Source organism: Puma concolor, chromosome C1 (assembly GCF_028749965.1).
Source record: "Puma concolor isolate L17-30 chromosome C1, mPumCon1.1.hap2, whole genome shotgun sequence".
NCBI classification, from domain to species: domain Eukaryota; kingdom Metazoa; phylum Chordata; class Mammalia; order Carnivora; family Felidae; genus Puma; species Puma concolor.
Genome location: NC_141674.1, coordinates 15,898,576 through 15,911,933, shown reverse-complemented (window position 1 = coordinate 15,911,933; position 13,358 = coordinate 15,898,576). Strand labels below are relative to the sequence as shown.

Here is a 13,358-nt window from a genome sequence, read left to right as displayed (position 1 = left end):
GGAACCTAGTGGGGCATCTCTATTCCTGCCCCCCTGCTTCTCCTCCTCACTGGGCAGTGGGGGGCACCTAGGAGAGGGGGATGAAAATGGGCAATAGAAGGGCATTCTGGAGACTGTTCCTTCCTTCACTCATCCATTTGTGGCAAGAGCAGAGCGGGACTCTTGTAGCAGCTATTTATTAAGCATTTCTTGTGTGCCAGGCCTGGGCTGGAATTAACTCATTCCATCACTGTGTGTGTGTGTGTGTGTGTGTGTGTGTGTGTGTGTGTGTGTGTTTGAGGGGGGGAGGGTGGTTCCATTTTACGGGTGAGAAATTAGAGGTGCAGGGAGGGCAGGGACGGCAGGGACTTGCCCACAGTGAGACCATTTTGGCCCTGGATTCCTGGATTCCAAGTTCTTGACCCGGCCCACTGTGAGCTCCCCCCTCGTGATGGCGGGGGACAGATCCGCCGGCACAGGCCAACGCCTCTAGGGAGATGGAACAGGGTGTCGCCCCCAGAAGAGGGTCTGCGGCTCCGTGCGCCCCTGATCTGAGGGGGTGGAGGGTCCCTTCCCCACGGAAGTGCAGTCCGCCCCGCATCCCCCATCCCCCCTCCGAGGTCCCCGCTCGGAAAGTCCCGCGAAGCCCCCGCCCCCGGCCCGCGGGCGGCGCGAACAAGCGGCCCTTTCTGCGCGCGGCGGCCCCCGGCAGCTGGCCCGTAGCCCGCGGGGGCGCGGACAATCCCGGGGCTTGTGGCCGGGGCGGGGCGGCCCGAGTTGCCAAGGTGACCCGGGCGCGGGGAAGGCGGCCCCGGCGCGGCGCGGGCGGGCGGCGGAGGCACCATGAGCGGCCGGAAGCGTAGCTTCACCTTCGGGGCCTACGGAGGGTAGGTGCGCCGGGCGGGGGCGCCCGTGTGCGCGCGGTGGGAGCCCCCCCCCCCCCCCCCCGCGCCCGGCCGGGGGGTCGGGTGGCTCCGCACTCGCGAGTTTGGGTTTGCGTGTGAGGGGCGCGCTTTGGCGGGGTGTGTGTGTGTGTGTGTGTGTGTGTGTGTGTTTGCGCGTGTGCCTGTGGGTTCCAGCTGGCAGCCCATGGGCACGCGTGGGCACGGTGGGCTGCTCAGTGCGTGACAGTGCTTACGCATATGACTAGTGTGCGGACCCGCCGGCCGGCCGGGCCTGTGTGTGTGCATTCCTAGGTCAGGGGGAGGCCCTGCAGGAACCCCCACTTGACGTCTGAAGTTGCTGGAAGGAGAGAACTTGGAAGCCATTAGCAGGCCCATGCCCTCCCTAGGGCACCTGGGCTGCCCCTATCTTGTGCCACCTGGCTCACAGGAACCTTCTCCTCCCGGGGGTTCCTGGCTGTCAGGGCTTGGAGAGCTAAGGCTGGGGAGGCGGAGTGGTGGCCGGTCCATCTTGGGGGTCGCTGTCTCTCCTGACCCGAAGCGGCCACATCAGAGGAGTGTTGGGGGGATTGTTGCCTTAGGCAGGGATTTTGTAAATTGGAAGAAGGACTGGGCAGAGAGACTGGGGCTGGGGCCCCTTCCCTGTCCTGCCGAGTAGTTGCATAACCTTCCGTCAGGCCCTGCCTCCTTGTGGTCAGAGAAGCACACAGGACCCACCTTTGGGGTGCAGAGCAATTGGAGCTCACACCTATAACACCGCCAGTGCACAACAGGTGCTCCTTGGGCTGTAGGGGTTGTGTTCAAGGTGCCACCCCTTGCCGAATGCCCAGCCTCCAAAGGGACCCTGGCAGAGAGGCTGGGTGGGGTGGGGGATGGGAGGGCTGCCCTCCTTCTCAGGGGCTCTGCTAGCCGCTAAGCAATGAGAGGAGCCTGGGCCAGCCTGAGAGTCCTGGTCAACTGACATGGAGGGGCACCCCGGTTTGTGGAGCTGGGTTCTGTCGTGGGAGCTTGGGCAAGGCCTGGCCTCTCTCACCTCACTTTCCTTGTCTGCAGATCATGAGCTGATCCCTAAGGAGACCCCAGCCCTGCCTCCCCAGCTGGCAGAGTGCGGTTTGGGGCCCCTTCCCCATTCTCCTCTGGCCTCTGGGCAAGAGGCAAGAGTTGTTTGTTGTCCCAACAGCTGCCCAGCCCCTTGGCCCTCAGCTGGGCAGGAGGGTGGAGCTCTCTCCAGCCCTCCCCCTTCCCAAGGTGCCCTCAGAGGGCAATGTCCACACCTCTCTTTGAGGCTGGACTTGGAGGGATTTGGGGGAAACAAAGCCTGAGCTCCCGGGGTTTAAGGTCTTCCTCTGGCTCTGCTTTGAGGGGCAGGGTGTGTGTGTGTGTGTGTGTGTGTGTGTGTGTGTTGGGGGTGGGGTGGGAGAGGAAGCTCCTCGTGAGCTCCTGCTCTCAGATCCCCAGGCGTTTGTCCCCTGGGTGAGTATGAGTGAGCTCCAGCTCCGGGATGGAGGCAGGCTGCCAGGAAAGGGGGGTGGTTTCTTCCTGCCCACCGTAAACCATAAACACCCACACCCTTCAATCCTGTCTGGAAACACTCTAAGTTGGCCTGTGCTGCACCCCTACATCTCTGCTCTGACCCCAAATTGCTTTAGTCACTGTCTCACTCCACTTATTCCAAAACCTCCCACACTGACCCCCACTTCTGCTGCTACCCCACTCTCTGGTCCTGGGCCCCTGCTCCCCGACCCCTGTGCCCCCAACCCTGCCTTTATTCCATACTCTCTCACCCCACACCTTCCCATGTCCCTAGTCTAACATTGGGGCCCCTGCAGCCTATGGGGGATGGTGATAGTGCATCAGGCACCCAAGAAGCAATATCTCCTCCAGGCCCTTCTGGGAGGGTGGGGGGTGAGTTGGGATTGGCCTGATGTGCTAAGCAAGGCTGAGTGGGAAGGGGCTGCCCCCTCACCTGCTGCCCCTCTTGCATGTATGTTTCAGGGTGGACAAGTCCTTCTCCCCTCGCCGGAGCGTGTGGTGAGTACTGGGGGCTCTCAGGAGGGGCTGGGCTGCTTGGCTGGGCCTTGGGAACATTCCCAAACCATTACCACCCCCTATAATGACAGACCAGACCCCACCAACCCTTCAGCCACCCTCTCCAGGTGACGGCGTAGACGGACCCTCTTACCCGTTCTTCCCCCACCGATCTTCTCCTATAATTCTTTCTAGAGCTCCAACTTGGAGTCAAGGCAAATCAGGTTAAATATCAGCTCTGCCCACTGTCCGGGTGACCTTAGTGATTCACTAACCTCTCTGAACCTCAGTGTTCTCATCTGTGAAATGGGGACTAAAATGCCTACTTAACAGAGTGTAAAATTGTAAATAAACAAACAAACCTAAAAAAACAAAAAACAGGGCCTGGAGTACCGAAGCCCCTCACCAAAAGTGCTTCCTTCCTTCTCTATTCCTTCCCACCTCATGGCTCCTCGGGGGGTGGGGGTGGGAGTGCCCTTAGCCTTTTCGCTGAACCCCAAGTCCTCTAGTCACACTCCATACATAGCCTTCAGAACCCCCTCCTGCAGCCCATGACCTAAGTCCAAGGCTGTCCTCGCTTTGGAGGAAGAGGGGGAGCTGTGTCTGCAGCTTCCCCAACACTGAGAGCCGCGGGTGGAGGTGCAGCCTCACCTCGGGATTCACAGCACCCCCGATGCCCAGCAGGCGGGTGCCTCCCAGCTTCCTGGCACCAGCATCACATGGGCCCAGCTGGCTGCTCCTGCGGCAGCTTCAACTCCAGTGGGAAAGCTCGCATTTCCTGCCCCTGCTGGGGGCTTCCTGGGGTCCCTAGGCCTTGCAGTGCCTCCCAGGTACTAGGTGACTCCTCTCTGACACCACTGCCCCACCTGCTGCCAGAGCCCCCCTAGGAAGCCACTTCTGGGGTGGGAGGCACCCAGGTGCCCAGGCTGAGCTCCAGAGCTTGCCCTTTATTTTCCTTTGATGCTCTCTGTGCAACCTAGGTCCAGCTACTCCCCCTCTCTGGGCTTTATCTCCTGCTGCTGGACCCAGTTTATCCGAGCCTCTACGACTAGGGCAAGACCATATGCTAAGCCCAGAGCAGGGATAGGATGAGGGGAGATACAGATAAAGGTGAGGAGGATGCCATCCTTTTTTCAAGGACTTCATTAATACTATCCTAGCAACTGGGGCACCTGCATGGCTTAGTCAGTTAAGTGTTTGACTCTTGATTTTGGCTCAGGTCATGATCTCACAGTTCATGTGTTGAAGCCCTGTGTTGGTCTCTGCACTGACAGCATGGAGCCTGCCTGGGATTCTCTCTCTCTCTCTCTCTCTCTCTCTCAAAATAAATAAATATAAAAAAGAAAACCATCTTAACAACTGCCACTTGTTAAGCACCTGCTGTGTACCAGGTACTGTTAGCTGCTTGCGCTGTATCATCTCACGTAATTTTTACCACCTCCCTGAATTATGGACTATAACCTCTAATTACAGAGGAGAACAGTAATGCACAGAGGAGGGAAGTGACTTGCCCAAGGTCACACAGCTATTCAGGGCAGAGCTGGGATTTGAATCTTAACCTTCCAGAATGCAGAGCCCAGAGTCTCATGCACTCTGTCCCAGGACCTCCAGGCCACAGGGTGGGTCTGAGCACTTGAGGGAAGACTTGAAGATGGAAGGGTGACCCAGAAAGCCCTCTCTAGGGAACCCTGAAGGAAGTGTCAGAGATGAGGGCCCAGAACTGAGAGTAAGTAACCAGCTGTGTGACTTTTGGCAAATCCATTCCTCTCTCTGGGCCACAGTTGACACAACTCTAAAGTAAGATTTTGGAATCACCAGGATTTGCCCATTACCCACAATGCCTTGCCCCACACCTTCCTCGCTGGAGATGCTGTCCAAGGTGCTAACCCCTGAGGCCCTCTCTCCTAAACAACTGCTTAGCTCCCAGCCTGTGCCTGGCATATAGTTACTGCTCTGTAAATGGGGGTCATATTGATTATTAATTTTGATTTCCTGGCCTGTGATTCAAAGCCTTTATCCACTTACCCTTTTCAGTCTGGAACTCATGTCCCTCGTGACTTACATTTCTTAAAAAAAAATTTTTTATTGTTTACTCAATTTTGAGAGAGAGACAGAGAGACAGAGAGAGACAGTGTGAGCAGGGGAGGGACAGAGAGAGAGGGAGACACAGAATCCAAGGCAGGCATTAGACTCCGTGGTCAGCACAGAACGCGACGCGTGGCTCGAACTCACAAACCGTGAGATCATAACCTGAGCCCAAGTCAGACGCTTAACCAACTGAACCACCCAAGGTGCCCCTTTTGTAACCTGCATTTCTGATCAATGGGAATATTGCCCCTGAGAATACCACCTCCATTCCTTTGCTCACATTTTCCCATCCCCTTGGCATGTCCTACCCTCCCATTTCCACAAGCCCCCGCCACACCTCCGGCCTACCTTTATCACTGTCTGTTGAGGGTTTTCTTTCCTGATCCCCACTCCCCATCTTTCTATCCTTAAAATCCCTCCCTCTGCTCATTATGCCTCACATTAGTCTCATTTCTGGGATAGTGGAAAGAGCACGACCTTCAGAGCCTGACAGGTGTGGACTTGAATCGGCCTCTGCTGCACGTTAGTGGTGTTACTTTAGGCAGGTCACGTCCCCTCTGAGCCACTTGATGTGCAATGCATGTTGAATTGGATCTCTCAGTCCAGTTGAATGTGTGCACATAACGCCGTGGTACCAGGCAGGCTCCAAGATCCTCGAGAACAGGGGTTCCCTGGGTTACTTTTGACTTAGGCTCATTTTCTAGCATGAGTCACCAAAAAGCTGAGCTGTATTCTTCCCATCTCTCTGTCCTCCACACAGTCTTACACAGCTTCCTGAACCCAGTAAATGCTTAATAAATGTTGGTGGAATTGAATTAAATGTGGCCAGAGAGTGGAACAGTTGAAACTTTGTCAAGTAGGCTGTGAGAGCTTCCTGGAGGAGATGTGGTTTCCTCTGCCCCTTTTTAAAAAAGGGTTAAGAGGGGTGTCTGGCTGGCTCAGTTGTTGGAGCTGGAACACGAGACTCTTGATCTTGGGATCGTGAGTTCGAGCCCCATGTTGGGTGTAAAGAATACAAAAAAGATTTTTTTTAAACTTTTCAATGTTTAAAAAGGATTAAGAAGTTGGGGCTTAAATTGAGGAGCAGTCAGGCCTGGTAGAGGCCAGATGTGGCCAGATCATGGCTGGATTCCCCTACCCCCCCACCCCTCATCAGCAGGTTACCTGTGGTGAAGAAGCTCAGAACAAGTGTGAAAAAAGAATGGGGCCCAGTGGGAGGATTAGGAGCCAGTGGGACAGTGGGTGACTCTGCTTCTGCAGACCTAATGGGTATTGGGCATTTAAGGTGGATTCAGATGGTGAGGGGAGGAAGGAGGTGGAGTGATGTCGGGGTGGGGGAATGGCCAGGTAGAGTTGTGCAGGGGAGGGGTTCTGGAAATGACCTGAGAAGAGGACCTTAAAGCTGGGAGCCTGGGGGGAGGAGGCAGGACCCAGCAAGGATTAAGTGCCAGTGGGTGCTGAGCATTTTTTCCCTAGGCGTTTGTTTATGGTGGTCTCCGTTGTGATGACAATTTTTTCCAGGCATTTGTTTACGGTGGTCCACTATGATGACACTTTTGCAGGTTGGCAAGAGCGCCCCCATTTTGGAGGCCAAAAGCAAGACTGAGAACTGGTGAGGGCTGGATTTGAATCCAGCCGTTTCTCCTGCCAAGGAAGGGACCTTGGCCCAATGAGGAAGCCACAGGAATGAGGGAAGCTCTGATTATGGGCTGAGCTGATCCTGAGCACCTCCAAAACAGAGGCCGCTGCCCAGCCCCATGTATCCCACTGGGAGGGCCCATCCGGTCGCCCAGATATCTCCAGGAAATGCTACCATATATGAAGCATCTCCTGGGTCTCAGGCCCTGGGCCGAGCCCTGCAAAGAATCACTTCATTCCGTCCTTATACCAGCTTTACAAAGTGGAGACTGTTACCATCCATTCGCCATTTTACAGATGAGGAAACTGAGGCTCAGAGAGGAGACGTGGCTGGACCAGGGGCACACAGTGAGTGGTGAACCAAGACTGGTAGTGTGGTCAGCCTGAGCCCCTGAGCCCAGACCTTTAGCCCTCGCTTTCTCGGATGCTGTGTGTGCTGAGTGCGGGGCTGCGGTGGGTGGCCCCTGTCCTCAGGTGGCTCTCTGTAATCACTGAGCTGGAAGCCCTGGGGGCCCGTGTGCTGCTGCAGGAAGCATGAGGCTGGCCTCATTAGTGGCTCTGAAATGCCAGGCAGGCACAGCCCGCTGGGCCTCCTCATCTATTATGCATCTGGTGGGCAGGCCCCCAGCGGGCAGCTGGCAGAGCACAGGACGGGGGAGCCAGCAGCTGCTTCCTGAGCCCACACCTGCCACCACACCTCTGGGCAGGGACTCCCCCAAGACATGCCAAGGCAGCTGCTGCCTCATTCCCCCGGCCCAGCTAGGGTGAGGGGGTCCCACTGCAGCCAGAGGCACGGATGCTGATCCCCAGCTCATTAGCCTGCCTGTCCCCGCAGCCACTCCTGAGAGAGGCTGGGACCTTGACTGAGCTGGGCTCACTTGGGGCTAGGGTGGGCAGAGGTAGGCTGAAACAGAATCTTAGGTGCACGGGCACCTGACTGCACAGATAAAGTGTGGTCACTTATTCATCATTCATTCATTTATTTATTCAGCCACAAGTAACTACTGAGCAACACTACGTGCCAGGTGCATTCTAGGGACTGCAGTTCCAGCAGAAAATGAGACAGACCCAGTCCCGATCTTCAGAGAGCTTGGTGTGGCCAGTATTTCACGTCTTTGAGCCTCAATTTCCTCATCCATAAAATGGGGAATAGAGGAGACAGTCTGTCAATAGATAAGGACAGAACCGCAGTGGTTGTGCTCAATTTTAAAGATTTTATTTTATTTTTTCAAATATATTTTTTTAATGTTTATTTATTTTTGAGAGAGACAGAGACAGAATGCGAGTGGGTTGGGGCAGAGAGAGAGGGAGACACAGAATCTGAAGCAGGCTCCAGGCTCTAAGCCGTCAGCACAGAGCCCGATGCGGGGCTTGAGCTCACGAGCTGCGAGATCATGACCTGAGCCGAAGTTGGACGCTCAACCGACTGAGCCACCCAGGCACCCCTAAAGATTTTACTTTTAAGTAATCTCTACACCCAACATGGAGCTCGAACTCACAACCCCAGGATCAAGACTTGCATGCCCCACCAACTGAGCCAGCCAGGTGCCCCAGTTGTGCTGAGTTTTAACACAAGGATTCATGCTACCTAGATCTTACTGTGCGCAGGTCTGTGTTCCAAAAGCACTTTCCATATATTGATGGATATAATCCTCATAATCACCCCATGAGGCAGCTACTGTTACTACCCCCGGTTTAGAGCTGAGGAAACTGAGACATAGAGGGGTTACAGAGCCTATAAGTTCTCTTGGCAAGACTGAGATTTGAACCTAAGTAGCCAGGCTCCAGTTTGCATATCACCCTGTGCTGTAAGGTTGGAAGATGATGGAGGGAGTCATGCAAGGCCTCTCTGAGGTAGCGTGTGAACCAAAACCTGAACAATGAGAGGAGCTGGATGTGGGAAGAGATAGCAGGGGGAAGGAGGCATTCTTGTCTGCAGGAACAGCAGGTGCAAAGGCCCTGAGGCAGGAACAAGCTTAGTGTGTCTTGGGAACAGAGAGGAGGCCAGTACGGCTGGAGGGATGAGGGAAAATGAGATCCGGGTGCGTGGGTAGTTCAGTTAAGCCTCCGACTCTTGATTTCAGCTCAGGTCATGATCTCACAGTTCATGAATGAGTTCAAGCCCCATGTTGGGCTCTGCGCTGACAGTGTAGAGCCTGCTTGGGATTCTCTCTCTCTCTCTCTCTCTCTCTCTCTCTCTGCCCCTCCCCTGCTCATGGTCTCTCACTCTCTCTCAAAATAAAATTTTAAAACATCTAAAAAAATGAAATCAGGTGTGGGTTTGGAGGAAGAGGAAGAGCTAGATTGAGCAGGGGCTTATAGTCAAGGTAGAAGTTTGTATATAATGTCAGTAACTGACATGCAGAACAACTGAGTCTCAGACTCCTGGCTTTGTAAAATCCTAGAATCAGAGAATTTGGGCCTCCTGGAATCTTGGGAGATGGAAGAGACCTTTGAGATGCCCTCCTATGACCTTCCACCTAGCAAGGAACCCCTTTTTTGGTTCATGACCGTTTTGAGTATTGGAATGAGGCTTTGGGAGGGGTCTCCTGCGAAAAATGGGCTTTTATTTTCAAGACCTCTCAAAGCCCACCATCCCTAGTTGAGACCATCTTGACCTCCGAGCAGCTCCTTGACTAGCCCTTCCTTGCTCACTCCTAGTGATAGGAGGTTCACTATCTCAAAGTAGCCCATTCCATTGCTGGATATCAAAAGTTCTTCCATACTTACAATCAGCTGCTTGAGCCTGGATGTAGCCTCTGGGGCCTCCCATTGCCCACAGTGGCCCTTTAACAAGATACAGGCAGTGATGTTACCTCCCCAAGTCTGTTGTTTCTACACTCAACAGCTACTTGTCCCAGCCCTTTCTCATTTTCATCTTCTATTCAGCTCAGCTCTTGGACTCCCTTATCTTTCTATGGGCCCAAGAGATGACCCTTCTGAGAAAGGTCATTTCCTTGTGTGTTGGGGCAGGGGTGGGGGTGGGAACCCCTGGGAGAGACCTCAGACCAGAGAGACCCCCCTTTCTTCCAAGAAAGAGCCCCTCTAGCCTCTAGGAGACAAGAGAAGGTCCCCCTCCAGATGGTTTTGTTCCTGGGACTGCCACTGTTACTCTGTGTGATCTTGGGCAGTGAGTCCCCATCTCTGGCTAGTTTCCACATATGCCTACATTTGGCACAACGAAGAGACAAAGGAGGTTCTCGAGCACTCTTGCTGCTCTCGGGTTCTCAGTCTGGTGGCCCTGCTTGCTTCTCCATCACAACGATGTCAGACTCAGGTCCCTTTGTAGGTGGTACAAAAGGGAAGATTTAGGCTCCGTTTTTAGGCAGACCTGAGTTAGAACCAACTTCGGGTTTTCTTACTTGCCGTGCGGCCTTGCAGAAGGCAGTTTGGCTCTCTGAGTCTCAGATGGTCCATAACAATGAGAACTGTATTGCTTACCCCATGGGAGTCTTAGAACGAAATAAGTCCAGTGTGTGTACTCGGTGGATGTTTTCCCTTTCGCAGAGCATTTGCATTTTGAGAGAAAAGACTCATTAAACCAAAGAGAGACTCATTAAGATTCTAGTACTAGAATTTTAGGCGCTGTTGAGGTGGTTTGGTTGAGAAGCAGTGGTTAAAAAGGGGACTTTTCTAATATTCCCAAATCTCCTAAAGACTTTCCTCGGGGCAGGGTCTTCCCCAAGACAGTCGTTCATTCATTCAGCAGATTAATTCAACAAATATTTAGTGTGGGGATGCCCTCTGAGGGCCAACCAGACAGTGGGGACAGGGCACTGGAGATGACAGACAAGGCCACGCCCCTTGTGGAGTTCTCAGTCCAGAGCAGGAAATGAGGAAAGAGGTGGTTCTAATGGAGGTGATAAGCATCGGTTGGGAGGCTATGGGGAGTTCTGAGTAGGACTCCTCCCCCACACCTAGGAATCGGGGGAGGCTTCCTGGAGGAGGTGACCCAGCAGCAAGGTGGAAGAGAAAGGCGTGTGATGGCACGCGCTGGACACAGGACAGAACTGGACCCGGCAGCTGAAGGTGGCAGGGGTAGCCGTCAGGTCACACCCTGCAAGCCCCACCGGAACTTCCTGTGGGTGCTCCAGAGGGTCTGAACCCCCAAATCACCACTGGGCAGAGGCCTCCCATGGCCCCCATCACCTGCTCTCCTCCCCTCTCCTGGAACTTCTCTGCCCTGTGCTGTCGGTCTAGTGCTGTGTATAATGTAGGTTCACTTCTCTGGGTCTCGTTTTTTACACCTGTAAGTCAAAGAAAACAAAAGCACCTACTTCGAAGATTATTGTGGGGATCGAACGAGATCATGTGTTCCAAGGTGGAAAACCAGGCCTGGCCCAGAGCGATGCCGGCGATGGCGGTTAGTGCCTGTCGTCCTTATGTGCTGGGCCCTGCAGGAGGGGCAGCATTGTGTGGATTCTGTCCTCTAGAGGCTCACCAGCTGCCAGGAGGTGACTGCCTACACATGAGCGTGTTCCCCAGCCGTGCACGCCAACTTTGACACTGTCCCTAAGAACGCTGGCTTATGCCGCCAGACGGGCCTGCACTGAGTCCTGGCTGGGTGACCTTGTGCAATGCCCACCGCCCCCCCCCCCCCCCCGGCTGATCCGTGGTTTCTTCCTTTGTCCGGTGGGGGTATTAGCAGTCCCCACCTCAGCGGCAGTGAAAGGAATGACAAGGCACTTTGAAAGGGCTGGCCAGTGCACCAGCTTCGATCCACATGCTGGAGGAGGGTGGAACATTCTGGGTCCCTCCCAGGTGTCCTGGAGAAACATCACCCTCGCTCTCTGAGGCTCATTTTCCTCCCTATACCATGGGAAGATTGGCTACAAAACACTTCAGTGTGCTGGGTTTCTAGCAGAGACAGAGAGTCCCTAATCTTGGCCTGGTCTGACTGCTGTGTGATCTTGGACTAGAGACTCCACCTCTCTGAACCTCAGTTTCCTCACCTGTAAATGGGGACAGTCTTCACCTCACAGGATTCTTTCATGCTTTCCATTAGCCATTTGTCCATTCAACAAACACTCATTGAGTCCCTACCGTGTGCCAGGTAGCGTCTAAGAATTGGGGATCCAGAGGCAAACCTGATGGACGTGGTTATCTGGCCTCGTGCAGGTTACCCCACAGTCCAGGAGACAGATGCAAAATGAGCTAACAGACAAATTATGTAATTTCAGATGGATGATGAGTAATGAGGGGTGGGGTGGGTGGGAAGGGGTCCCCCTTTTCTAAGGGTACAGTGGAGGGCCTCTCAAGGCCTAAGTGGGAAGGAGCTGGTCTTCGGAAGGGTAGTTCAGATAGAGGGCAGAGTGAGTATAAAGGCTTTGAGGCAGGAATAAGATTCTTTGCCCCATCCCAAATCTGGAACATTCCAGATCACCTCCTGGCAGCAGCTGGAAGGCAGCTGAGCAGGCAGGGGGTTTGGAGGCCTACCTTCTCTCCGATCAGGAACTGCTGTTCACAAGGCAGGCCCAGCGGAGGGGGTGGGCATGTGGGCAGGCATGCAGGACCAGGCTTGGGCTGGGCCCCAAGTGAGCAGAAGGTCCTCTGAGCTGGCGCCCGCCTGGCTGCCCTCCTGCCCGGAAGTATTCTGGGGTCTGTCACAGAGACCCTGAACCTGGCTATTTTAGGAGGGGCTTGGGGAAGGGAACTCATGCTTGCTTTCTCTCTCCCCCCAAGCCATCCTGGGTGTGGACACTGGCCACAGAGTGCCTTGGCCTTTCCCACATCTGGCCCATCCACGGGGCCAGGGTTTCTTTGAGGTGACCCCCTCACACGCACATGCACGTGCACATAATTTCCATACTTATGCTCACGGACTTGACTCTCGTCCAGACAGCTTTGTCATGAACACAGAGTTATTAACACACACAGTCCCTCCTGGAGCAGAGCATAATTGGACATCGACAGTGTGCCAGGCCCCCAAACAGACCCTGTCTTCACCCGAGGAAGCTCCATTTCTAGAAGGAGAGATGGATCGTGGTCTAGGTCACACCAGGACATGTGCCAACCAAATTGGTCAGTCTGCGATGGCCCAGGTCAGGCTTCTGGGGAGGCTGGTCAGGGTGGTGACAGCTTGCCCCAGTGTGAGGCTCCAGAAAGACTGGATAAGAGGGTAGTTTATGTGGTGTGACAGGGGAAGACGGGGAGAGTGTAACAGGTAGGGGGTGTGGGGCCTGCCGAGGCCTGGGGGTGGGACAGACACGCAGGGCCTCGTGGGCCACGTGCAGCCCGCATGCGGTGAGAAGCCACCAAGGGCTTTTAGGCAGGCGGGTGACGTGATAGACACAAACATGCTCACGTACAAACCCCCGCACGGCCCAGACACGAATGCTTTCTCTCCCACCCACATTTCACATTCCTGCCAGGCCTCCATCTACAACCTCCCCCACAGAGACACTCACCCTTTCTCACCACCGGGCAGAGCTGCAGAAAACCCTGAGGGGGCTACTAGAGAAAGTGTCAGACATCTGCCCCGCCTGCTTGCTGACTGTGGGTGGCAGGGCCCTCTGGTCCAGCCAGGATCCTCTGTCCACTCCACAGGCGCACGGATGCGCACATGTGCCTTGCACACACACGTGCAGGATCATAACCCTCCCCTGCACGTGGAAGGTGGCTTCTAGCTTAAGGAGTACGTTGACATGCATTATCTCATTGAATTCTCCCAGCAGCCCTGCAGGAAAGCGTTGTCCACACCATTTTACAGCTGAGGAAACAGGT

General features: G+C 54.7%; 1 protein-coding gene across 16 annotated transcripts in view; it reads left to right on the top strand.

The window, feature by feature from the left end:
- RAP1GAP (RAP1 GTPase activating protein) overlaps positions 1 to 13,358 on the top strand; it is a 65,727-nt gene that overhangs the window by 14,679 nt on the left and 37,690 nt on the right. For 3 of the 16 annotated variants that reach the window (XM_086715946.1, XM_086715938.1, XM_086715933.1), the window contains exons 1-2: positions 768 to 866; positions 2,877 to 2,912. The exons of 3 other annotated variants lie outside the window; for them this stretch is intronic. In XM_086715946.1, the coding sequence (XP_086572072.1) occupies positions 823 to 866; positions 2,877 to 2,912 (80 nt within the window). In that variant the 5' untranslated portion in view covers positions 768 to 822. Of the gene's footprint in view, positions 1 to 765; positions 867 to 2,876; positions 2,913 to 13,358 lie in introns of those variants that run through there. 10 more of the 16 variants (XR_015254530.1, XM_086715936.1, XM_086715949.1 and 7 more) reach the window with 5 other exon arrangements.